The sequence below is a fragment of the Histoplasma capsulatum genome, genomic scaffold (assembly GCF_000149585.1).
Source record: "Histoplasma capsulatum NAm1 scaffold_12 genomic scaffold, whole genome shotgun sequence".
Classification (NCBI taxonomy): domain Eukaryota; kingdom Fungi; phylum Ascomycota; class Eurotiomycetes; order Onygenales; family Ajellomycetaceae; genus Histoplasma; species Histoplasma mississippiense.
The window spans coordinates 839,075-863,990 of NW_001813971.1; the positions used below are offsets into that span (position 1 = coordinate 839,075).

Here is a 24,916-nt window from a genome sequence, read left to right on the forward strand (position 1 = left end):
GCATATTAGGAAAGAAAAATAAGGAGGCAAACAATGTAGAAAAATTTTTATCAACAGAAGCAAGCCCCAGATAAAGAACAAGGGAGGATGGGAGTTTGCTTCAAAATCGAAAAAGAAAGAAGTGAAGGTAAAAGTAATCGAAAAAGAAAGTTGTTGTTTTATCTGCCGTAGAGTGTGAAATACCGGATATCACCAACCTGATGACAAAAATTAAGTAGGAGAAGTGTGTGTATATATACCTATGTCCAGATATTGATGCTGTACAGCGATTATGACCTCCGTCGCAAAAAGGGAAAGAGAAAGAAGTTGGGGTGATGCCGGTGTGTGTGTGTTTTGAGAGATAGAGAGCGAGAGGAAAGAGAAAGTAACGAAAAAACTATATTTTTCTATTACATCATTATTAGTTTTCATTTTCGGAAGCTCTCGACGCCCAGAATCGGGATTTCGACCGCATCGTCGCTCGGAACTCCCTCATCACGTCGTCGTGCGAAGAAATTGTCACACTCGCAAACAACCATTGCCCACTCCGCCAGCGCGCGGCCGGCATATTTACTCGGTGCGAGGGGGTGATATTGATATTGGTATTGAAATTCCCCGTCCAAATCTGGGTGCGTTTCGAATGCGGTGAAGACAGAAAGGTTAGGCTTTGGATTGGGAGTTAGAGTGGTAGCGGAAGCAGTGTGGCCGATGGTAGAGGTCTGGGTAAGGCTGGAAGCTGCGGTGGTTGTAGTTGTTGCTGTTGTCTTGGAGATGGAGTTTATCTCTGCACCTTCGCTGTCTGAGCTGTCGTCAGAGTTGGATCCGGAGAGAGACTTGGAGGATCCATCGGCTGAGTCAATTTGTTTTGCGTCTTTTGATCGAAGAGATTGGAGGAAAAGCTGGGCGGGAAGAGGTAGGGAAGGTGGGAATAACCGTCTGTTCTTGGAGGGCCATCTACCACGATCGTTCCACTGAAGGGAGAACCTGAAGGTGTATTTTGGTTGGTTCTTCGTCGGTGGTTGTGGGTTTCCATGTCCAGATGAAACAGCATCCCCAAAGTTTGAGGCGTCGTTTGCACCGTGTTCGCTCTCATCATGGGTACTCTTCGTTGGAGTTACCTCCCCTGGTTTCACATTCGAGGAGCCGGTGAATATAGTTTTCAGTGCCTTCCATCTCCTTTTACCAGATGTGGTGGGTGACTCGGAACACGAAGTATTGGGCTCGAGGACTGTCATAGAACCATGGCTTTTGTACGCTGAGGGCAGGCTGGAAGAAGTTGCCGGGATGATGTTGTCCAAACAGACAAATAAAGAGGAGGGCTGGTAGTCATTCCTAATGATAAGAATTCGACGCCCAGGCGCTGGGCTGCAAGGTGCCGTCGATAGCGGCGGGATGAGATCCTTCTCAGCCTTTGATTGGCAGAGAAGGAAGTAGTTCCAGATCCCAGTGAGCCTATCCAACAGAGCACTGTATATACGTCTAGATGGTAAAAGACATTTAGCAACCAGCTCACCCATCCATCCAGTGACTTGGCATTTTTCACGACTACTTACAAGTCTTGTGCAGAAGGTTTCCCTTCACACCGGGCCAACCGCCAGCATAGCAGTCTGTGGAAATAGGCGCGTACCATCGGGCTCCAATGATTAAAGTACCTGTAGAAATAGGTTTCGTGCAAGATTATTCCCAAGCACAACGCTTCTTTTCTCTCATCAAGCTTGTTTATCTCATTCCAAGTAGCATAAATGAAAGAGAAAGCCCTCACTTCTGTGAGTGAGTTGTTACTTTCCATCATTCGCTTGCAGACATCTAACCAAAACTTCCAGTCTAGTAAGTCTGGTTGCTGGGTTGATTCGCAATATGGTGGGATAACTGAAACGAGCTCCTCTACGAAATCTAATAAAACAAAGCATGCGTTATGATCGAAGAGAGACAGTTTCTTGGTGGCGACCTTTAGGATTGCACAAAAGTTTTCCACAAACATTTGCTTTATAAATAACTCAAGGGACCGATCTGTGACAATGTCCTTTAGTAGTAGAATGAGACGATTTTCGGACATGACACGCAGCGAATTTGCAGTTCCCAATGGTATGGCGGAAGCGGAAGCATCTGTGCCATCGATGAAATCTTCAAATGTTGTTGAGGTTATTCCATGAATATCATCCACAGATGAAGCAGTTGACTGTTTGTTGAGAGTATGTTCCATAACAGTCAATATCTGCGCATGAACAGAAAGAAGTCCTGGAACGAAGACATATTTCGACCTTTCGCATCCAGAGGGTAAAAGTTCCGCAACCAAGATGTGGAAATACTTAGCAAAAACGAAAAAAAGGTCAGTATCTCTCCCTGACCAACGGGAAACCCATGGACCTGACCAATTAACATTGGCCGCACCCAGAGGTGGAGGCGCCTTTCGCCGAAGACAACGGACAGTAGCGGCGTGAGACCTGAAGCATAAGGATCGCAGCGCTACTGGGAAATACGACGCGATGTGGTCAGATGTTTCAACGTCAGCCTTAGCGTTTCTGTCCACGTTGAATCCACTTAAAACCCTTCGGAGAGTATCGGGGTTGGTGGTCCACAGTCGCACAAGAATGTCCGCAACACCGGGGCAAAAAAAGAACGCATAAGTGCATGTTTTACCAGCAAAAGTTACAAGACTTGCAGGGGTTTGTCTCATTGACAATTTGTCAACGCAATATCCGATTTGCGATAGGAGATTTTGAGCGAAGATGTTCCGGATGTTGTGGTGTATAGATTCGATGAGAAAATCTGTCCCGGTTGATTCAAGGGATGTGTTAGAGCTGGAAATTGGGGTTCGAACGTTGAGAGCCGTAAGTGTAGAAGATGATGATGATGATGTATGTAAGGTTGGAATACGCCATTCTGGCCTGATCATGATGCCAACAATGGCTTCTAAAAATACTGGTCTATCGACTCCGCTTAAAGACTGGCTAGTTCTCCCATTGAGGACCTCGAGGAGTCCCGTCCACCATTTATTCAAGATATTTATACGTCTATCGAGGTCTTCAGGTCGGAGAAATTGGATGGATTGGTGATTGGCGTAGCGTGAAAGAAAGGGAAGCAGGGATGAGCGAAGGACGTTGGCCTTGAGAGAACTACTTTTCGAAGAGAATCTAGACTCTGTTAGCTGCCATTATTCTGTTTCCGCTTAGTCCGCATGACTTACTTTTGGTAGTCAGCATCGATACCCCTAAAGACGGACCAAAGCTCGTCCTTCTTTTGCGGCGGGTTTACATTGAGTTGGGGCAATTGGCCAGTACGCCTCCTTGGGACAGAAGGAATATATTCATTTGGCCCTGCGGAAGAGGCGAAGAGCCTGTCCGATGAAGCTCTCCCGCGTAGCGAGGGAATGGGCGGATGTTTTTGGGAGCTGGCAGGATCATCAGATTTTAGCTTGGTTCCAGGGGTTTCCGATATCCAGCTGCCTTTGACGAGAACACTCCTTCGCCGATGCATATCCCGAATGGAGACCCCTTGGGTAGACGCATGCTCTGTATTTATATGTGGGTCTTTTCCTAAAGTGCCATTGCCAATTGTATTGGCAGAAGCTCCACCCTTGCTTCTTACTTCACTGGGTGTTGAAGGAGAAGGAGACCGTGAGGAGATCCATGGCTTGCGAGCTAAGGTCGCAATTGTGCTTGACACGGAGCGTGATTTGGAAGGCCGTTCAATTGGCAAGGACTTCTCAGTGACTTTGTGAGATGACAATTGTGTTGGGCCTTGGTCATCTCCATCTAAAGATGAAGTTATAACCTCCTTTGCCTTTGGTTTACCATTTGCTAAGCGGATAGAAGCGTGGCGTAGAACTTTCCTGCCAGTTCTAAAGCTACCCTGATCCGCCTTCACTTGCTTCTCGGATGACTGCAGTAGATTCGTCTCTGAAAAAGGCCTTTTCACATCCACTTGGTTTACGTTGGAATCCCGTGCAGGCAGGTGGTTATAGCTGGCGGAGCGGGAAAAGGGAGAAGTAGCGTCATGTTGAACCTCCGTGGCAGAGCTAGGCATGCTCTCAAAAGGAGAGAACAAGGCCGAAATTGAACGGAGCAAGTATAGGTATTAAGACCAAGGAGTCCAGAATACAGCTTCAGGGGAGAGGCCAGCTCTCTGTCGAGAAGGTTTCTTGTTTAAACCGATAAGGCTAAAACCATTGGCGGGATTCGGGATTCGGGATTCAGCTTAGGCAAGGCGCAAGGAGAGGTTTCCTGTTTGGGGGGTCGATTGGAAGGAAGCGCGCTTCTGGAACAGGAAACGGTAAAAGATGGAGGCTCGAAAGGAAATGTGTAGGTAAGGCTAGACGAAGAGACAGCTTGGAAAAGTAAAAAGGTCTACAGAGAAGAAGGGGAAAATTAGTTTCCGTTATATTGGCTCTGGTTCAACTTTCACCACGGAAGGCGAAAGAGGGTACGGTACCACTCAAACTCATAACCTCGAAGCCTATATGGGAGATGGGGGTCAAATGGGGGTGATCGATTCTCATGCGGGCGGACGCAGTAAAGTAGTAGTATTTAACGAAAGGGCAGCCAGAGGGCTGATGTGGACGTGTATCAAAGATGCCTTATAGCCAGTAGATAAAGAGAACCAGAGTATAAAGAAAAAGCGGCAGGCGGCGAACAATGGAAAAAAAAAGAACACGGAACAAACGAGGGGCGAGGCAACAGAAGAGCAAAACGAGGTTGAAATAGAAACGAGAGGAAGAACAAGAAGGAGCAGGAGCAGGAGCAGGAGCAGAAGCAGAAGCAGAGGCAGAAGCAGGCTCCGAAGCAGAAACAGGCTTGACAGGGAGTCCAGTCCGCACCCTGGGGCCAGCAGAGCATGCTGAGTCCGCTTAAAGAACGCCGGATGTGTGAGGCAGTCCGAAGTGGGCATTTGGCGTGTTTGAGCCTCAGCCGCCCGAGCACCGCCTGCCTACTAGCAACGAACTAAGTGTCTACTCTGGATTCATTAAATTTAGGATTTGACACAGTGTGAGCCTAACTAAGCGTCATCATGTTCTTGACTTTTTGATCTTGCTGTTTCGACAATCGAAATTTTACTTCCTCCACACTATTATTTAGCGCAGATGTGTCTTGGTTTTCGACATATTTCGCCACCAACCTAACCTCCCTGCGCCGTGCGCTGACGGCCTACCGATGGCGGTGGATGTTCATCTACAGGGTGCTTGTAGACAGGGGCCAGGAATAAAGGATGTGAAAACGAACAAATAATTGGAACTAAATGCAACACAAACGAAGGCTTAGACAGGAGACAGAGAGGAAGATGGTCGTCGGCTCAGCATAGTTGGCGACAATTGCCATACAATTTATAGACCGGATGTCGCTTCTGACATTGGTTTTGTTTCTTTCAGCGCACTGATTTGCCCGGAGGCCCCGATTTTGTCTCAATTGCTCCTTGGGACTTCGCAAAGCTTAAATAAATATACAAGCTCTCAACTTAAAGCATGATCATACCCGAGCGGTTGCTCTTGCACCACTGATTATATAATTAGAAAAATTTGGATCGGAGAGAATACGGATCAGATATGAAGCACTGCGCTGGCATCCCACCTGCGGATGTTCAACGGACGGGCCGGCTCAAAAAGAAAACAAGGCCAACAAAGCCAGGCCCAGAACTCCTTTGAAGAGGTGGCTGACAGTCTGAAAAACAAATGACCACTATGACAGAGCGAAATAAGGCCGGCCACACGGAGTCAAATCTTGGAAGCGGTGTTCGATTTCCTTGTTTAGAGCTCGCTGGGCTCCTGGGGTTCGTGCTGCAAAAATATGGTTGATGTCTTTCATACAAAGTATCCGGGGCCCTGCCGCACACTGGTTGCGATTGATGAAGCATCGACTCTGTATTTTCGAATACAGCAATCCATGTTTTGATGCTATTTTCTCGCCACCCTTTGCATCATATATCTTGCCATGATTCTAATCGATATCCAAGTGAACTAGGTGAAATGGCCCCCCAGTATCATTGTCGACGCATGGACCATGTACGGCACTTGGACTTCTCATTACATACATTTACTTCTGCGTAGTTTCTGGATAGCGTATGGTCGCGGCGGGGTCCGGGAAGACCAGCAATGCACGCAAATAAAGTTGAGTCTCCTTCAAATGTCCATCTAAACTTTTTCGAGCTTATGCCTGTATGGCAAAGTCCCTTGTACATATTCAAAGTAGTTGCATGCTGGCTATAGAAATGGTAATATCCGTCCAGATAAATTCTGGAGTCGAGATATTCTGTTCTGTGCGACAGTTCCCCTAGAAACCAGTGAACGCGGAATCCAAGCTCTGAAAATGCAAGTTCAGTTCAAGCTCACATTGAGCCCACAAGCAGGGGTATTTCATAAGAAGGAGCATATAACAAAAATCGGGCAAGGAAACAAAAAATATATTTTTTGAAATGTATAGATTTACAGGATTTTCGGTGTCCATTCACAAATACACAAGGTCTATTGAAAAGGGCGCTCATTGTTCCTCTCTTCCACGGCAGTACTCCAATTTAATGAGCAGCAGGCGCCTCGTCTTCGTCTTCAAACCAATCCTCTTCGACGACGGCGGGTTCGCTGCTGGTCGCTTGACCTTCCACCTCAACCTCCTGTGTCTCGTATGCCTTCAGATCAGCGGCAAGGTTGGCCTCCTCGGGGGATGGAGGTGGCTTTGGAGCGCTGAACTTCTGGACGTGTGCATCGGCATCGGAGGGCTGACTTGGCGGGAACTTGTACGCACGAACCTCGCGGAGATACATGTCTTGCACGAGCTCGGCTAGGAAAGAGGTACGAGAATTTTCCGAGTCAGCCATCAAGTATATACCCAACCCGCCTCTAAGCTGGGGTTCCTCTATGTAACTGTAGAGATATATATGTATATACCTTGTCTAATGGGGGTAGCGATGAAAGTGCGACGAGCGGCTGTTAGAGGTTGTCGACCCATTCGGGCCAGGAGACAACGCTGCGGAGAGATCAGTCAGCAGGAACTCAATGGCAGTAGTATGGGGGCGTCAATGACCTCTTACCGATACTCTAAGCGATTGAGACATCATCACGAATGTGGAAGATGCAGACGACAAGACTTTGTTTATCGTGGCTTTGCCCGGAAAGAGAATATCGGGTCTTTCAGGTTCGTCGCTCTCGTCAAGATCCGGATCGAGTTTGGCATGAATCGGCTGACTCATCGTATATCACGTGATATTCTTCGCCATCTGCCTAAATGAGGCTTATCTCAGTGCCTCAGCCTCTCTCAAGATATTTTCGTTGCAAACTAGCCACAGACTAACTCCTTTGAATACCTGCCAAGTCCTGCTAACTTCTACACCAATGAGAACACAGCAACGTAAGCAACAAAAAATATCTCGTAGAGAGTCTGAGAAAGAACGGTCGCCCCTCTGGTGATACTGAAAATCTCCACCATACAAATTCATCCTCTATCTGCGAAGGCATACATCGACATCAACCACACAGGTTTTCTGACTGAAAACCATACCATTCAATTCTTTTATATATTATCTACAACTTGTACTATCCTAAAAGTTATCACAGCCTAATACCAGCATGGAAACTCCAGTTGAAAATACCTCCTCATTTGGCCTCTTTGACCTCACGTCCGGCGCATACTCTTCTGAGTTATCATCACCTCCTCCTTCATCAGACATCAATGATGGTTATGAGACAGTGGATGATACTGAGGAATCTTCTGGATTAGACAATGAGTCCAACAACAGTCCTTCCCAACGCCGATACTATGTTCAAAAACAAGGCCCTCGTCGCAACCGTGGCACTATCAGCAGGTTGCAGGATTTCACACAATTTATGGCTGAAAGACGCTGGGGAATTGAAGGTCTCATATCTGCCTGGGTCAGCGATAAATACATTCTCTCTGCATCACGATATGCAACTGGTGTAAAGCGACGGAATGCATTACATCGTGCAGTATTACGGACAAACCTTCTTCAGAATCATGAGATGGTACAGCAACAACTTAAGGAAGAGCTGAGAGAACTTATCAAAACACCATACTTTGGCAGGTTCTCTCCAGATTTGGATCTTAATACGATGGACTTCAACTCAGCATTTAAGGACATGCAGGAACAGGCACCAATCTGGTACATGCTTCTATCAAAGGTTCTTGTTAATTCTCGATCTGGACGGCAAAGTTATACGTGGAATGCCAACAAGTTAACTGTCAACCGGCGAATCTTTGTTATCCTCAGTATAATATGTCATTCTCATGCGTTAAAGACCTCCAACTTCTTTGCTGCTTTATTCTCGGCTTATCTACATGGATCTGGTGTCAAGCGCCGAGTGGTAGAGACTCTGTCAAGCTTTGGAATATGCCATAGCTATGTGCACGGAAATACGTTAATGAGCCAAATTGCCGACATTGAAAAGGTACTATTCAGAAATAGAAAGGCATGACTGGTCTGTCCTTTTCCTCTCCCCCCTCGCCCCATTCGCTGCCATATATCTGCTATATCCATGCTGACTGGGAATCTCCATGCAACAGTTCGTTTCACGTCCGGCACATTTACACCCATGCCCAAAGAGGTAGTGGCTATCATGAGCCGTATGCTGGAGTTAGGCCTCATGAATTCTTTAAACCGAGAATGCTGATCGCCTGAAGTTACCCGTGAGGTATAGACCTGAACAATCTGGTTTACAGATAGTTCTCCAGCAGTAGAATAACCACCTGTTGTTAAATGACTGGTGAGTCCAATAAGGAGATTACGGAGACAGTCAGCGGCTATAAAAACCTGGTGGATATTATCAATAAAGATAATAGTTTTTGGAATCTGTTGTGGTACAGGCTTTTTATCCACATCAATTGCATCCTTAATAAGGAAAAATAACAGGTGGAAGGAGTGATATTGACCTCGAGGAATAGGATGGATGCTAATAAAAACATCAGGTCGATCGATAGATGTTCGGATTATCTCAGTCTCACAAGGCTTGTTACCAATTGCTCGGAATCCACCATTCAATAGGATATCTTTCTCACATGCACTGCTGGCTGTTGCTGTACAGCCAAACCAGACAATATCCTCACGAAGTAAGAGCCTTAACTGTCCCAGCATAGCAAATTGTGTACGGAAGTTCTTCCACTGATGTATAAGATGGCATTCATCAATAGCCACAAGTCCAATCCGTGCTTGGAAGTCAGGCTTCATCAAGGCTCCCTTAAAGACCTTGGAGAGAGCCTGCTCTGGGCTGAGAAGAACATGGGTATATAACCCCCGTTGAATGGACTGCAACCATGAGTGTTCAGCTCTCTTGGAGTCTGCAGTGATCATACAAGGCCGTGCCCCTGGGAATTCAGCAATATCCCGTTGTTGCTGCTCACCAAGTCCAGTCAATGGAACAAGTTGGATGGTTATCCTTCCTGTTAATATTGAATAGGAATGAAGAATAAGGCTTTTGCCAAACCCAGTCCGCGCAATAAACAGAGTGTCACCATATCCATATATTAATCGCCGTATAGTACGGACCTGTTCTGGATGAGGACAGAGGGTACTTTCTGGCTTTCCATCTCTTAGCAGCCGCTTCAGACATGCCTCAATCACACCATACTGCTGCTTAACATGGTCTGGATGTGAGTATTTCCCAATTAATTCAGGCATACTTTGGATATCCATCACTAATATAGCATCTAGAGCGCTAGGTGATAATGTTGTTTCAATGTCTTGTGGCTCTGCCAGTGCAGCCCTTCTGTGCCGTATTTGATGTCGACTTCGCCGTTTCCGACGGTCCGGTGTGGGGTCTGATTTGCCACGAACCATCTCACAGGATTCTCAATAATTGGAAGATATTTATCAGGAGCTCATAGAAGCCTATGGGAGGTCGCAGAGGTTTGCAGGGGTTCACTGTGTAAGGTATAACCCTACTTTGTGCCACAGAAACCAGATGGTCTGACTGAGAGGTAGTATCATCAAGAGAATGTTATTTGTTGGTAGTCGGACATTCTAGGCTTAATTCTGAGCATCCGAGTATGTTTATCTTGCTGATAGGATATGTGGTTGAGAATCTATAGATTATTTTTGAAAAATCAGTATACATTCTGGTGAAAAAACACGAAGTGACCATTTTTGACACGGTTGTTCGTACCTCAAAAGGGCTCCTATCATAATAAAAAATAGTGTGTTCTATAGCTTTTTGATAGACAAATCTCTCTTACTATGCCGAATTGTGTCAATTGATAAGGATGGAGTTGGCGCATGGAGCAAAGTTGGCCATCCCTTCAAAATGACCCGGGGTTACTAACAACGCGCGACCGTTCTTTCTCAGACGCTTCGCGAAGGAAAATTTTCCTCCTTCCTAATTAAGACTAGTTTAAGCCATGTAGATTATGATTGGTCCAGAAGATCTCAGCACTTGGCAGAAGTCAAAAGGAGTTAGCTTATAATTTTACGAAGCGAAGTGGCTGAGGAACTGAGATAAAATGGGGCCTCGTTGCTCTTTCACAGGTCAAGAGTTGACAACTATCTCGCAACCACCTTTGATTCTTCCACGCCTGAGTCTCCGTCCGTGGACATCCACCTGCTACAAGCGCCAGTACATCGCAGTTGGATTTGGACGTGTTTCTGGAGTGTTTCTGGGGCATCAACCAGAGCTGGAATCGTTGTTTCCGCACCGGTCGTGAACTCTGATCTTTCTCCTCACTCAACGTCGTGGGAACTATTAGAAGTCTGGCTCGCCACGGAAGCCTCAGCTGGAGTACCTCAAGACTTCATCTCGAAGCGCCGGGATTTTTGCGCCGGAGAGCTTGAGCACTGTTCTGTGCGGTTTGAACAGTTCTTAGCAGTTTCGTGAAAGGTAAATCTGAGAAAGATTTGCTACATTGTGGGTTGCGTGGCTGTCCGCATCCAGCTGCTTCTTTTATGAAGTCAAAAAATGCAATCCACACTCATGTCTACCTCTGCCTGCCTTGCAAATATTATGATATCTGAATCAGCATCAGTAAAGATACGTTCGTTTATGAAAAGCTAACGTGATCGTGAAGTAATAGTGGACGCATTCTTCTAGATGTCAAGATCTGGATAAAGATTTTGCCATCTGTCCACTTTTTCTTCTTTCCTCGAGTTCTCTGGGCAATCGCGCCCTTGATCGATTGCAGTCGCCAAACTGTATTCGCCGTTGTTTATACGTGTTTACGCATCACAACATAATCTCACAGCTACTTATAAAACCATTAGAAGGCGCCAGAGCGACCGACTGAGTGGAAAAAAAATTACCAAGGGAAAGAAAATGACCGTTCTGGGGACTGCGAATCGAAATGAACCTGGTACATTGTGGAAAGAAAACCTCGCCGCTCACTTGATTTGCCCCGAGTGCAGGGAAACTCCTCCCAATCTCGTAACCCCGGATTCCCACGAGACCATTTGCGGGAGCTGCGGCCTCGTATTGGCAGATAGAGAGATTGATCAGCACTCTGAATGGCGTACGTTCTCGAATGATGACCAAAATAACGATGATCCTTCCCGTGTTGGAGATGCAGCGAATCCGCTGTTGAATGGCAACCAGCTTGAGACCCAAATCTCATATGGTGCTGGAGGATCTCGAAGCCGCGAGTTGCACCGGGCTCAAAATAAAATGTCTAGTGAGAAGACCAACAAGGCTTTGCTAGCTGCCTATAAGGAAATAGGTGCACTTTGTGATGGATTTAATATCCCTAAAAATGTGGCGGACACTGCCAAATATCTGTTTAAGATAGTGGACGATGCAAAGGCATTCAAAGGCAAGTCACAGGATGTGATCATCGCGGGGTGCATATTCATTGCTTGTCGGCAGTGCAAAGTTCCTCGAACTTTCACTGAGATATTTGCCGTGACGCGCGTTACCAAGAAGGAAATCGGGCGGATCTACAAAGCTCTTGAGAAATTTTTCACTGCTCAAAACTTGGAGCGAATCAATTCCGTAGTCTCGAGTGGGGGTAAGCTCAGACCGCCACAACAACTCATTTGCACCATTGACTAAGAATTCTAATTCTAACCCTCTGAAAATTATAGGTGTTCCGGACCCCAATGAGACCTATACAGCCACAACATCAACAAAACCCAGCGATCTCTGCAACCGGTTTTGCAATCTTCTCGATCTTCCATTCCAAGTCACCAACGTGTCGTCTGCGTTGGCTGACCGAGTTACATCCACCGGTGAGCTTGCTGGTCGCTCTCCACTCTCGATTGTGGCCGCTTCCATCTACATGGCGTCCTTCCTGATGGGACAGGGAAAAACCGCCAAAGAGATTTCCAGCGTTGCTCACGTCAGCGACGGGACGATCCGAGGAGCTTACAAGCAACTATACGCTGAGAGAGAACGGCTGATCGACCCGGCTTGGATCAAGGATGGCAAGGGTGACTTAAGAAATCTCCCTCCCAGCTAGATATATCGATATCCATTGATTCATCGCCTTGATCGCATATTTGTCCCCTCCCAGTCCTAAACTCAATCTATCAATTTACGAATAACCTGAGTTGGGAGAAAAGCAAGGGAAGAAAGAATGACACCTAACAAAATTGTGAAATAATGCCTTGAAAATGGGGGGCGATGAATGAAATAAGTTTGACTCTCCATAGTTCGGGCTCGTTTAGCGAAAGAATGAGAACCAAAAAGAAACGAAAATAAAAAAATGAAAACAAAAAAAAAAAAAAAAAGGGAGGGGGGGGAATAAGAACAAGTTCACCTGTTTTCAGGTGTCATAAGCCGGTTGTCTGTTTTTCTCAACAGTCATTTTTTCTGTGGCGCCTCCTATTACACGATTGCCATGCTCTGTCTGTTTTCCCGTTTACTTTGCTTTTCTTCTATCTTTTTGCTCTGCGCCTGCGACACCAACGGATTCAATCTGAGGTAGTCTTGCTTTTTTACACGAATCACAATACCCGAAATGCTAGCAAAATCCACCTGCGGCGGAAAGAGAGCCTGAAAACCGGAAAACACCTTCGATTCTATGAAGGTTGGATGCCCAGCGGATGGGGTTTTGGGATGGGATGGGATGGGATGATACCATCTCCAGTCTGCAATTTGTGGCTTATCATGAGCGAGATCAGTTGTGCTTCTTATGTTATACCCTCTTTTGCTTCTTCTCATTCGCCATTCTTTGACGTTTTCGTGAACGAAGGCTTGCTTGGATCGCGTCAGACAAGAATGGCTGAACGTGTGGAACCGAGACTGAATGGATGGACGGCCAGCGCCCCTTTGAGTTGATAATATTAGTTGCGAATAACTAATTGGCGGAGGACTTAATTGTATAATAGACATCACTTAACCGGCGGAAAAAGTTAATAGATCAATAATAATTCAGTCAGTGATATCCTGCTTTCATTCTTAACTTGATGCTATCACATGCTGGAAAAATTACTCTAAAATTTGAGATATTCATGTGTAGGCAGTTAGGTGCTTGCATTGTGTCCTCGTATATACACAAGGGCAAATAAAATGATAATGACGATTGAAAAACTCCTGGCGAAGGTTTATCAATGGAAACAGCCACATATCCAAGATGAGGGAGATTCAAGATCGTTAGAAAAGGTATATGAATGTTTAATAAACCAGAGGGAAAAAGCAATAAAAAATAAAACATCTTAGGGGAGAAAGAAATGGAGAACATACGTTGAATATCGGGATGCTTAAATTTCACACGTGCGAAGCAAAAAACTCAATGCCATGAATGATAAAACAGTGATGTAAAGGTAAGTAAAACAAAGGAAATAACGCAAAAATAAAATAAAACAAACGATGGAGGGGGAACAAATGAGGAAAGTGATTTGGATCTCTTAAACAAAATCAGAAAGATGGAGAGACAAAAAAGCGATAGAGCAGATTCAGAAGACACAGCAGCAGGTATTGAAAAATCAAAAGGAAAAATAGGCTATCAGCAGTTGAAGCACGATGTATAGGTATATACATGCAGAGTATGTACAGAAGAAAAAGATGATGCACGGACTTGGTATATATGAATGTAAATCGGCAGTAGATATGCGTCAGGGGTGAGCCGACGGACAGGTAGGCATGTGATACCTACTAGAGAGGATATGTATACTTCTGGATGGATTTTAGGTTAAAGGGAGAGGCTGGTTTATGTGTGCATAAAAATGGGTACGTCTGGCTTGTTTGTGGCTCGTGAGATATTATTTACCTGTCTTGTGTTGGGGGGAGGTATGTTACGGTAGGTGGGTGGGTGAAGAGCTACACCTGTCTCGACCTCTTTGCTTCTGAATGCGTTTCAATTCAGCGCAATACTAGCGTCTGTTATGATCCTGGATATCTTTTCTATCCATTTCTGCGCCTCGATCCAATCACCGGAATCGATCGCGTCGCGGATTGCCGGGAAGGATGTTTCGTCATTACCTGACCATGCCTGTGGTCCAAAAATGACATGTTTGAATTGTGTTCGATTGGGGATCTAAAGAGAAAGCGAGATGGTTAGTTTTATACTTGGTTTTCCTTCCCCGACTTTCCATCATCGGCTTGGATTGCTTCATATGAAAGAGGGACATTTTATTATATTAAATCGTAAAATTTTCTTATATAAAAAAAAACTTACTCCGCCATCATTTTCCAAATCCAAGAGGTTGGTTTCGAAATAAGTCATGTGGCTATTATAGCTCATCCGCTTAATGGCCATGACATTGCTCTCATAGCCATCCGAAGACGCGACTGTTCTATTCCAACCATAGCCCCACCGATGGAATCTGGCAGCCCTTTCACGGAATGTCTTTGCAGCATCATGTAACGGTTGCATGTTTACCGCATTTGGATGGGAATTTTGGTCGATGTCACCAGATGTTTTGGCGTGCGCTCGAGCTCCTCGTGAATATACATGTTTGGATTTGGAGTATTCCTCTAGATCAGAGACGTATTTCGTAACGGCATCGGCGTAGTTTTGTAGGTCAAAGGGGAAGATTGGATTATCAGAAAGTTCGAGAAGGAGTAGAGCCCATATCTGACCCAGGACCTTGTGATATTGAAAGCCCGGGTCGCCAACCTGGCTCATCCAGTCAAAATTGTCGTAGCAGCTGTTATAAGGATAGGGGTCGCCAGTGAAGCCGAAATCTATGCTCGACATGCCTGCAATATCTTGGAAGGCAACGTAGTCACTTCCTGCACCAAGAACTTCGAGTTTGGACCCTCGTTGATCCCAGAGCGACCGCAGAGTTTGATGCGTAACTGGATCTGCGGTCCGCTTGAGGATCCGAAGGAGAACACGCTCAAAGACTGGGGACGCTGCGGCGCGGAATTTGTTACCCGAAACTGCAACATTGACATTTAGGTAGGCAAAGCCGTTTCGACGGAGCTCGTCGGCTTCCTTTTCCACATGTTCCGTGGATCCGATCAGGTTATATTCCCCCCCATCCCAACTCGCGAACTCAATAGTTCTTAATGGTCGCCAGCCGTGGGAACGTAGCAATCCGAACACCCTAGCCACCTCGAGAAGGACTGCAGTTCCGCTTCCCGGATCTGCAGCTCCAAAGCACCATGCATCGCGATGGCTGCCAACGATGATCTTTTTCTCGTTTTGCTCTATCCCTATTATCTTGCCGATAACATTGAATATGGGTTGGCGCTCCACCTCGTCTTGGGTGTTGACAAGGTTGACCTTTGGCGATGATGGGTCTCCCGACCACCACTCCCTAATTTCCGGAACCCCGCCCACCCAGTCCTTGGGCACTTTTTTACCATGACCTTGAAGTGCTTTTAGCAGGGGTTGGGCATCACGCCACGCGATGGGGATGCTGGGGATTTTAGGGAGTGCAGGGCTGTCATCTAGAGATATTCTTTTCTTTTCTCCAGGCGATGACGCGAATCCCGGACTCAATACATCACCAACTACCCAAGATATCATACTCACGCCTCCTCGCTGTACCCCATCACTAGGCATGTACCGGCCGTTAGGCCACTCCGGGCCTAGAAGGAATCCATCCTGGGCAGGGTCTGAATAAATGATGCATCCAGCAGCTCCAGCCAGCTCAGCTGCTTTTACCTTCAGCGCTCTGTCTCCCTGTGTGCCGTAATATCGAACCAGAACAATGGAGCCTTCCAGTTTCACACCCATATCAGCTAATGCCTTGAAATCTTCTGGGGAACCATAGTTCGCATATATTAGAGGGCCCGTGACGTTTCCAGATTTCGAATGCCCGTGAAATACGGGATATTGCTTTCTGGGCGGACCTTTGTAAGATTGTTCTTCATCAAGTTTGGCCTCCCAAGCCAGCTCTGGTGGATCTACAATGGCGACCCTTCTTCCACCGTCCTTGGGGTAATTTAGATATACATCGAATTGTTCCATCGCAACATCATCCATGTATGCAGACCTGAATTTATCCTCGACCCATTGGGCCAAAACATAATTCCCTTCCGTTCCAGCAACGTGAGGGAACTTTGTTATCATCTCGAGATTCTCCGCGATGTACGACTCGTTGATATGGCTCTGGACATATATCCGCACGGATTCAGGCTCATACATCTGTCCTAGATTTATCGGGCGGGTGAAGCTGACCACGTCTGAAACTATAAGAAAGTATACAATCGTAACGACAATAAACAATCCAATCATCCTCAAGATAATGATACAATGTTGATGCTCTAACCGCGACGCGACCTCCCTCAGAAACTGCGGTTTGGCGAAGCTGAACTTGGGCACATATTTCCATAGTGGTAAATGTATAGCCGACAGCGTCCTTCGGAAATGTGTAAATCGTTTCGAAAACGATGACGACGAGGAGTTTTCGTCAGGCTCTTCCACATCCATCTGCTCCAGCTCGCGCCGCAGCTCTTCGGTCGAGCCACGAACAGAACTGCCATTTGACGACGGAAGGAAATCGAGGCTCGACCGCGCAGACTCTACCGTTGGGGGTTGGTAATTGCCCGGATATCTAGGCTCCTGACGCTCGCCAGCGCCGCGGCTAAGGAGACCCTGCCTTTCTGCATCGTCACTGACTTCTTCTGAGCCGAGGCGAGATTGGGAGGAGGAGGGACGGGAGGAAGTGGCTTCTTCGTAGGTAGGGATGGGGAGGAATTCGTATTTTGATTTCTCGTCGCTCATTTCTGGCTTGTAATAAGTGGTGGAAACTGGGAAGCTCCGAACGACGGAAGGCCCCTGAGTTCCCTTACAAGGCGCAGAACTTTTCTTTTGGAGGTTATAATATTTAAGGGGGTCCGGAGGAGTGCGGGATCATGGTATGCTTCCTATCGTTGAAAAAGCAAAGTGCGGCATCGTCTGGGTAAAATCAACTTTCAAAGACCAAATACCCACTGGAGTCAAGCCCTGGTGTTGTCGTTGCGAGGTGACAGCGGGCGAGGTCGGTTTGGTCTGGAGTCTCAGAATCCTCCGACGGTTTGAGGCCACTAGCCGCAATGGTGGAGCATCATGCTTGGCGGCTGATTACATGATCGCTCATCGACATGATGGATCACTTGGAACGAAGAGCTTCTTGAATCTCCATCATACACTACACTGCGGGCGGTGTCATGGAGACGATAGCCAACCACTGGGATTGCTATCTCGAATTGTTCCTTATCTGCCTGTTCACACTTGTTGCCTCTTCCAAGTCCCTTTGTGAGAGATCAAAGCCTCCAAGAGCGCCATTTCTGTAGGCTGAAGGCAGATGACGCTTGCCCCACTTTCAACGTCAGTTATCGATGTCTTCTTGTTGCGATTTTCCTGTACAGATATAAATGCTGCTGATCGACTTGCGATGCTGGGCTGAGGCTATTTGCATGTAAATCCGTACCTTACTTTAGTTGTTTGACTTTCGTTGTGCAGCACCATGAGTTAACAGCATAGTGTGTCGGCCAGGTCAATGAGGCTATCCGTTGTCTCTTGCTGATGAGACTCATTTTTTTCTACCCCCTCCCATTTAACTACTTTCCATTCTATCTTGGATAGAGTCGTATAGTTTGATGTCATGTCTTTTGTTGAGAGACCTTTCGCACAACAGACAAGCTCACGAGGACTGGTTATGATTACACCAATATACGGCACAGTCCACACTTCCGAGGTTTATTTACATATTCATGGAGTTTACAAGTACATTCTTCATGTTACTCTTACGATGCCAGTTTTGTTATCTGGTTGGACGCAACAATATCTCAGCCTTGTTGATAAACTTGACTAATGAAGAGTATCACAACCAGTGGCACGATGATTTTCTCTTTGTCTTTTTTTTCCCTTCTTTCTTTCCCTCCCCCTCAATTTTTTTTTAATTTTTTTTTTTTTTTTTTTTTTTTTTTTTTTGGGAACACGATCGAAAAGCAAAGAAAACCCACTTATCTATCGTCGCACTATCGATTTGCTTTAAGCTGCCCCTGGCGCGTGCGTGGAGGGGATTCGGGCAAAATTGGGAAAAAAATCATAAGCGTGGACTTGTTTCTTTGACTGTCAGATTTTACGTGACAGCTTTAGTTATCGGTAAGAGTCTGATACCAGGAACCAAGTCCATGCCACCAAACACCATGATCTAGGGGCGATGCGGAAGGCAAGAAGCAACAAGCCTTGAACATCTATCGGCCAGTACCGGCGATGGTGGAGCTTTTATCGTAGTAAAAGCAAGGGTTGAAATACAGAATCCTGCGCTCCGGTGGGCCCCAAAGCCTTCGGATGATCAGATAAGAGAAACAGGTGATTTTGAGCATAAAAATGGAGCCCAACAAGCTCAATCTTGTTGGCATTTTTCCCTGATTAGGGAATTCTCTGGGGCAAGGAGCAACAGGGCTGGAGGTTGTATGGATGGGACGGTACGGTAAGATGGTTACTGTTTGATTGATAAGGGTGTATTGTACTGTCACCATGCTTAGCATCCAAAACTTCCCGAGATGATATGATTGATGGGTTGAAAGTAAGCAATTATGATCTTATTCTTCATTGCTAAAATCACAGTACTGGAGCTGGAGCTGTAGCAGTGCCTTAGTAGTCTTATTACTCCATGCGCTGATTGTTCCCTCTTTGCACAACGTCAATTGGAGGGGAGGCAACAGAGAAACGCTACGGAGTACAACTGTGGATGTCATGGATGCCAGCGAAGTCGAGGGTTGGCGTGGTGCGGCGTGGCTTGTTATGCACCAGGCTAGTAGCTCTAGCGGAAAGCATCCCAAGTCCTTCTCCACATCAGGGCTCAGACTCAGGAGAGAGAAGGGGGAAGGGGTGCTCAAATAAAAGCAATTACTTTACGGTACGATCCGTACAGAAGCTGCTCTCCATACAAACACAACAAGTGCAGCGGAGCCCAGAGCCTGCAAATGGTGATTGATTAACACCTTGGCACCAACTAGTTATATATCTCACCGCCATCGCCCACCTCCGCTGCCCATTCTTCCTGCGTTGTTTCACTGACTCTCTCCTCCGTATATATTCTTATTATTCGCATTGCATTCTCTTGTCCAAAAACGCTAGACCCATAGAGTTCTGCAGTGTATTGCCTATAGATAGTAGACAATAGGTGTGTTGTGTTGAGAACTCTCTTTTTCTGCCCCTATTTTACGGCCCAGCACAATAAATGGTTCTCCTCGCTCTCCAATGCGACTCGACCATCCAAAGTCCCACCGTGTCCAAGGTTCCACACACCCCCTGGCTCCCAGACCAGAGCTCCTTTTTTTCATAACCGCTTCTAACCCAGGCCTTGTCTTCCTATATGAGAGACAGATTGTGCAAATTAGTTACGAGTGCTTGCACAACCCTAAAAATATAAGAAAATACCCCCTCCGCGTTTCCCCCGCTCCACCAAGCATCCTTCATCTCCTCTCAAAATTTTATTATTTTTTGTGACTCTACTTTTCACGCGCAAACATGCCATCCCGCCCTCAGAATATCGGCATCAAGGCCATTGAGATTTATTTCCCATCTCAGGTACGTCTATACCCAGCCTGAACAGCCACAAAATGGTGTCTGACCGAGGGGATAATTGCAGTGCGTCGACCAAGCCGAACTCGAAAAGTTCGATGGAGTCAGTCAGGGTAAATACACCATCGGCCTTGGCCAGACGAAGATGAGCTTCTGCGATGATAGGGAAGGTATGAACCAAAGAAAAATCCCCGTCACATAGGCATGCACACAACGGTTTTGACCCTTTTTTTTTTTTTTTTTTTTTTTTTTTTTTTTTTTTTTTGGCTGAGAAATTTTGCGAAACAATAGACATCTACTCTATGTCCCTTACCACCCTCTCTTCCCTCCTCCGCAAGTATTCCATTGACCCCAAGTCAATTGGTAGACTCGAGGTCGGCACAGAAACCATCCTCGATAAATCCAAGTCCGTCAAATCGGTATTGATGCAGCTGTTCGCGGAATCGGGAAACACAAACGTCGAGGGTGTGGACACGGTAAACGCGTGCTACGGGGGAACCAATGCGATTTTCAACTCGGTAAATTGGGTGGAATCGTCCGCGTGGGATGGCAGAGACGCCATTGTGGTTACTGGCGATATCGCCCTGTATAAGAAGGGGGCTGCTCGCCCAACTGGTGGCGCTGGCTGCATTGCCATGCTTATCGGGCCCGATGCGCCTATCGTCTTCGAGCCCGGTCTCCGCGGTTCCCACATCACCCATGAATACGATTTCTACAAGCCAGACCTCACCAGCGAATACCCTTACGTCGACGGCCACTACTCAATCAAATGCTACACGCGGGCCGTTGACTCCTGTTACAAGGCCTACAATGCCAAGGAGAAATTCTTGCAAGCCAGGGCACTGCAAAATGGCAGCGCTAATACAACCGCCGTAAACGGCAGCACCGCCAGCAACGGCGAATCCACCTCCAACACCAACACCCCCCTAGACCGCTTCGACCACGTCATCTTCCACGCACCGACCTGCAAGCTCGTCGCCAAGTCCTACGCCCGCCTGCTGTACAACGACTACCTCGCTGACCCAGCCCACCCGGCCTTCGCAGAGGTCCCCGCCGAGCTTCGAGATCTGGACTATGAAGCTTCCCTCAGCGACCGGGCCATCGAGAAGGCCTTCATGGCGATGACCAAGAAGCGCTTCAACGAGCGCGTGCAACCCTCCATCGAGGTGGCGACGATGTGCGGGAACATGTACTGCGCAAGCGTCTACGGAGGTTTGGCCAGTTTATTGACGAACGCGTCGTTCGAGAACGCGGCGCAGCACCAGAAGCGGATTGGGGTCTTCAGCTATGGCAGCGGGCTCGCGAGCTCCATCTTCAGCGTGAAGGTTGTGGGCGATATTTCAGGGATTGTGGAGAAGATTGATCTGAAGAAACGCCTTGCGGCGAGGAGGACTGTTGCGCCGGAGGTCTACGACGAGGTACGCGATGCAATCCGAATTCTTTCTCCATACATTCTCTCTTTCCTCTCAGTGTTTCTTACAACTACTACTGTAAGCTTTTAAAATAACACTCTAACCAAATCACATTTTGCTTTTAGATGTGCGTCCTACGCGAAAATGCTCATCTTAAGAAAAACTTCACGCCCGCCGGAAACATCGACACCATCACACCCGGAACCTACTACCTGGTCAAGGTGGATGATATGTTCCGACGAGAGTACCAGATCAAGGCATAGGTAGCATCACCATCCAGCAAATACCCAACATACCTACATCCCCTACGGTATTATTATCATGACATGTTAAAGGGAGGTGAATGAGGGGTAGTTCGGTTTCAGAACCCAACAGAGGATTCTTTATTATATAGCTTCTCTTTTTCTCTTTCTCCTCTCATATATTTTTTCGTTAATTTATTAATTCATTTTCTTTCTTAATTCAGTTTCTTTTGTTTCTTTTTCTTTTTTTCATTTGGGACACCATGTCATACATAATAACACTTCATTTATTTTATCCCCCTTCAACTCAACGGCAAGGAGAGGGGAAAGGGGGTTCTGGGAGGTTGCAGATATATAGACATGAAGATGATTGAAGAAGAGGTCGAAGAGGTTGAAGAGGTGGGGAAAAACAAGAGGGGGAGGGGGTGTTGATGTTGAAATCGCATCTTGCTCGCACTTGCGCAACTATTGTTTTTTCAATGTGGTGTATTCATTTGAGTTCTCTCAAGAAAATCCCAAGGAGATAACTTATCTGGTTTTCTTTTACTTGTCGTCCTCTCTTTCTTTCTCTTCCCTCTTTGCCTCCTTCATTTTATAGAGGGGTTTGGCGGATTTGGCGGATTGATTAATCGGGATCTATGATAGAAAATGCTATAGAAAAGAGGAAACATTCGTTCAACTGTTTTTCTTTTCCTTAATGTGATTTCTGTACACAATGGGGGTAGATTTTCTTCCCCTCATCGCGTAGAAGACGTAGGGGGAAATCGACATTGAGATATGTGACGGATGCGTGTTCTTGCTTCGTCAACTCTGATCCCGAGTAGGCATTTCCATTTCGTCTCTGTTCCTGAAGGTTCCATCGTGTCTCTTGAATTTCCTACCTTCCGCGCAGAGGTGACTAACGCGCCCCCCTTTGACCGCTCCTTGGGGTGGCAGGATGAATTGAATGTACAGACTGGAAAATCTTTTTCTCTCCCTGGAACCAAACCCACCGTTGCTTGTCATATCCGATCCCAACAGAATCCTGAAACGAGTTTCATGATGCTGTTCAGTACCGCCTTGGGCGCAATGGGACTTCATTGATTCATGGGTGAATGCTCAACGCTGATACGCGCACAGCAGCGTGCTAGCAGAAAACGAAAGCTTCTTTCCTCTCGCTTTTGCCCTGCTTGCACAGGGTATGAGTCACTGATAGTTGATCCAGGAGTTCAGCAGAGATGAAACATGTTTTTTGAACAGGTGTAAGCAGCAGCGTGAACCAATAGAACTGGCTGACGCGCTGGAAATGCTGCCAACGTGCAACAGCAATGGAACGGTGAGAGAAGTAAAAAAGGGCGCCAGCGGCCCTAGTTAGCTCAAGTGGCGTCAGGGTCAGGATTGCCCATCGCGCGCGCGAGCGAGATAGTCGTGTGAACCCAAGCAGATACTGAGATATGTTTCAAGAAAAAGTTTCAAGTGTTGACCGCCCGAACAGGCAGGTTAGGGCTAGGGCTGGGATGAATCACACGCGTTTGAGCCTCACTCTGCTGGCGCTGGCCAACCACCATCGTCAACGCCGTGATCTGGAGCAAACGCGTTGTTGTTGACCCGTTTGGGCCTTTGGGGTCTTGGGGCGTCTTTGGGGGATCCGGTAGCGCCGGCCCACAGCCAGAGCACAGTTGGTGGCACCCACAGACCAGTCAGCTTGCTTGCCGCTGTGATACCTCTCCCGTTGTCGCTCGTCCGTGCAGCAGAGCCCCCTTATGGAGCACGACAGTGGGCCAACGCTGGCCCCCCCCGCCTATGTTGGGGATGGAACCCCCTCTGAGGGGGCCAAGCTGGAACTGCAGAAAACGACCCCCATTTTGCAGTTCGTTGCCAGTGTTTGGGCACACCGGGCATCTCACTACCCAATGGGCAGGGCCGTCCACCACCACCGCTGCTCTTCCCACCCCACTCGAAATAGAACAAGAGCGAAATCTCCCACTTTCTCTGGTGATTTTTCACCCGGCTTTGATTCAGTCTGTTCTGTGCCCTTTCTGTCCCAGTTTTGTTTGTCGCCAGCTCTGTGCTGGCGCTTAGAGATTACTCCAGTCTCAACAACCGCCGTGTGCCGGAAATAGATCCCCAGAGCTCTTGCAAGATGCTGCCAAATATAACACTTCCCTCAATAATAATTCACGATTCAGCGACTATGCAGCTCATAATAGCTGTCGTGATCAACCTGATACACAAAGCTTGTCCCTTTTGTCCCTCCCTTCGCGTTACGCTATCCCCATCCCCATTGCCCTTACCGCCCCGCCCTCCAATCCCCTTCCCCCTTCGCGTCCTTGTTCCTCAGTATCGCGCGAGCTCTCCCCACTGGCATCCGAAAAAGAAACCATGCCATTCCCAAACAACCCCCTTAGGCGCGATGTGATGGATCTAGGAATGTTTTATTTTATTTTTATCTTCTGCTTTAGTATCGTGTTTCCTATTATGGATTATTTGTCGCCATGTAGCTTTGTTTCATGTTGCTCCATCTAGATTGCATCGGTGCGATACGATGGATGCGTCTACTCCTTTGTCGCGACACGTCTGTTTGAGAGAGGATTTAATACCCAGCTCGATCCTCTCTCAAACCCTCTTCAGAAATATTCAATCAGTCATTCAATGATCAATCAATCTACTTGTCTCGATTATCTTGAGCCTGACATTTGTTCCAGCTGTTTATTGGCCTCTCCCCTTCCTCCTACCTATCTCATCCCTACTATATCATTTCCGAATGTGTTCCTCAAATTAAATATACACCAATTCAAAACTTGAGCTCTTTGCTTGTTTCGTCTTTGCTGGCGAAGACATCCTTTTTTGGAAATTTTGTTTTGCTGAAGAGCAAGTAGGTTTTGGTGAATTTTCAATATCAATTTGCTCCCTTTTTTTTGTATGTTGACCCCCACCTCCACAAACCCCCCCCCCCCCCGCCGAAAAAAAAAAAAAAAAAAAAAAAAAAAAAAAAAAGACTTTGCTATACCTTTGGACTTGACCCCTGACGCAATGGCGCAGAAACAATGCCTTCGGAATTATATTACTACAGGCCATCAACGCCTCCCGCCATGATGGCTACCAGCCATTTTAATGGTCGATATAATATGCATGTCCGAGCAGACTCGAGTTCCTCAAATAACTCGTCTCCAGACTCTGTCGTCACCAATCTCACTACCCCAAATTTGTCACCAGTCATCCGCCAGCATGGGCCAGCTCTTCTACCAAAGATCAGACCCCAGGACCTTATAGTTGAGCCTGTCTCCTCTAGCGGGCCTATTCGTCACCGCAAGGGCCAGTCAACCATCCGCAAACCCACCGTGTACACACCTTACCCAGCTAGTCGATCTCAGATGCGTGGGTCTTTGACCTCACCAATTGATTGCTCCCTTATTTCGCGGAAGGTTCAACTTCTTCTATGCTGGGCCATCGCGCCCCCCCTAGAACGCTCTTCACC

The 24,916-nt window shown here is 46.9% G+C and overlaps 6 protein-coding genes across 6 annotated transcripts; 3 read left to right on the plus strand and 3 right to left on the minus strand.

The window, feature by feature from the left end:
* Nucleotides 1-407: 407 nt before the first annotated feature.
* On the minus strand, nucleotides 408-4,005 carry HCAG_08800 (predicted protein; the record flags this gene model as incomplete). Its single annotated transcript, XM_001536428.1, has 3 exons — nucleotides 408-1,446; nucleotides 1,533-3,095; nucleotides 3,167-4,005. 3 exons carry the CDS (start codon nucleotides 4,003-4,005, stop codon nucleotides 408-410), a joined length of 3,441 nt encoding a protein of 1,146 aa, XP_001536478.1.
* A 2,478-nt stretch (nucleotides 4,006-6,483) lies between these two features.
* On the minus strand, nucleotides 6,484-7,155 carry HCAG_08801 (predicted protein; the record flags this gene model as incomplete). The annotated part of the gene is made up of 3 exons (XM_001536429.1): nucleotides 6,484-6,746; nucleotides 6,854-6,932; nucleotides 6,997-7,155. The coding sequence occupies 3 exons, from the start codon at nucleotides 7,153-7,155 to the stop codon at nucleotides 6,484-6,486; spliced, it is 501 nt and encodes a 166-aa protein (XP_001536479.1).
* A 376-nt stretch (nucleotides 7,156-7,531) lies between these two features.
* Nucleotides 7,532-8,861, plus strand: HCAG_08802 (predicted protein; the record flags this gene model as incomplete). Its single annotated transcript, XM_001536430.1, has 4 exons — nucleotides 7,532-8,284; nucleotides 8,386-8,398; nucleotides 8,484-8,543; nucleotides 8,830-8,861. 4 exons carry the CDS (start codon nucleotides 7,532-7,534, stop codon nucleotides 8,859-8,861), a joined length of 858 nt encoding a protein of 285 aa, XP_001536480.1.
* A 2,357-nt stretch (nucleotides 8,862-11,218) lies between these two features.
* HCAG_08803 (transcription initiation factor IIB) lies at nucleotides 11,219-12,353 on the plus strand (the record flags this gene model as incomplete). The annotated part of the gene is made up of 2 exons (XM_001536431.1): nucleotides 11,219-11,903; nucleotides 11,980-12,353. 2 exons carry the CDS (start codon nucleotides 11,219-11,221, stop codon nucleotides 12,351-12,353), a joined length of 1,059 nt encoding a protein of 352 aa, XP_001536481.1.
* Nucleotides 12,354-14,192: 1,839 nt separating this feature from the next.
* Nucleotides 14,193-17,012, minus strand: HCAG_08804 (conserved hypothetical protein; the record flags this gene model as incomplete). Its single annotated transcript, XM_001536432.1, has 2 exons — nucleotides 14,193-14,372; nucleotides 14,514-17,012. The coding sequence occupies 2 exons, from the start codon at nucleotides 17,010-17,012 to the stop codon at nucleotides 14,193-14,195; spliced, it is 2,679 nt and encodes an 892-aa protein (XP_001536482.1).
* Nucleotides 17,013-19,751: 2,739 nt separating this feature from the next.
* Nucleotides 19,752-21,480, plus strand: HCAG_08805 (hydroxymethylglutaryl-CoA synthase; the record flags this gene model as incomplete). Its single annotated transcript, XM_001536433.1, has 4 exons — nucleotides 19,752-19,811; nucleotides 19,873-19,975; nucleotides 20,097-21,223; nucleotides 21,343-21,480. The coding sequence occupies 4 exons, from the start codon at nucleotides 19,752-19,754 to the stop codon at nucleotides 21,478-21,480; spliced, it is 1,428 nt and encodes a 475-aa protein (XP_001536483.1).
* Nucleotides 21,481-24,916: the final 3,436 nt, after the last annotated feature.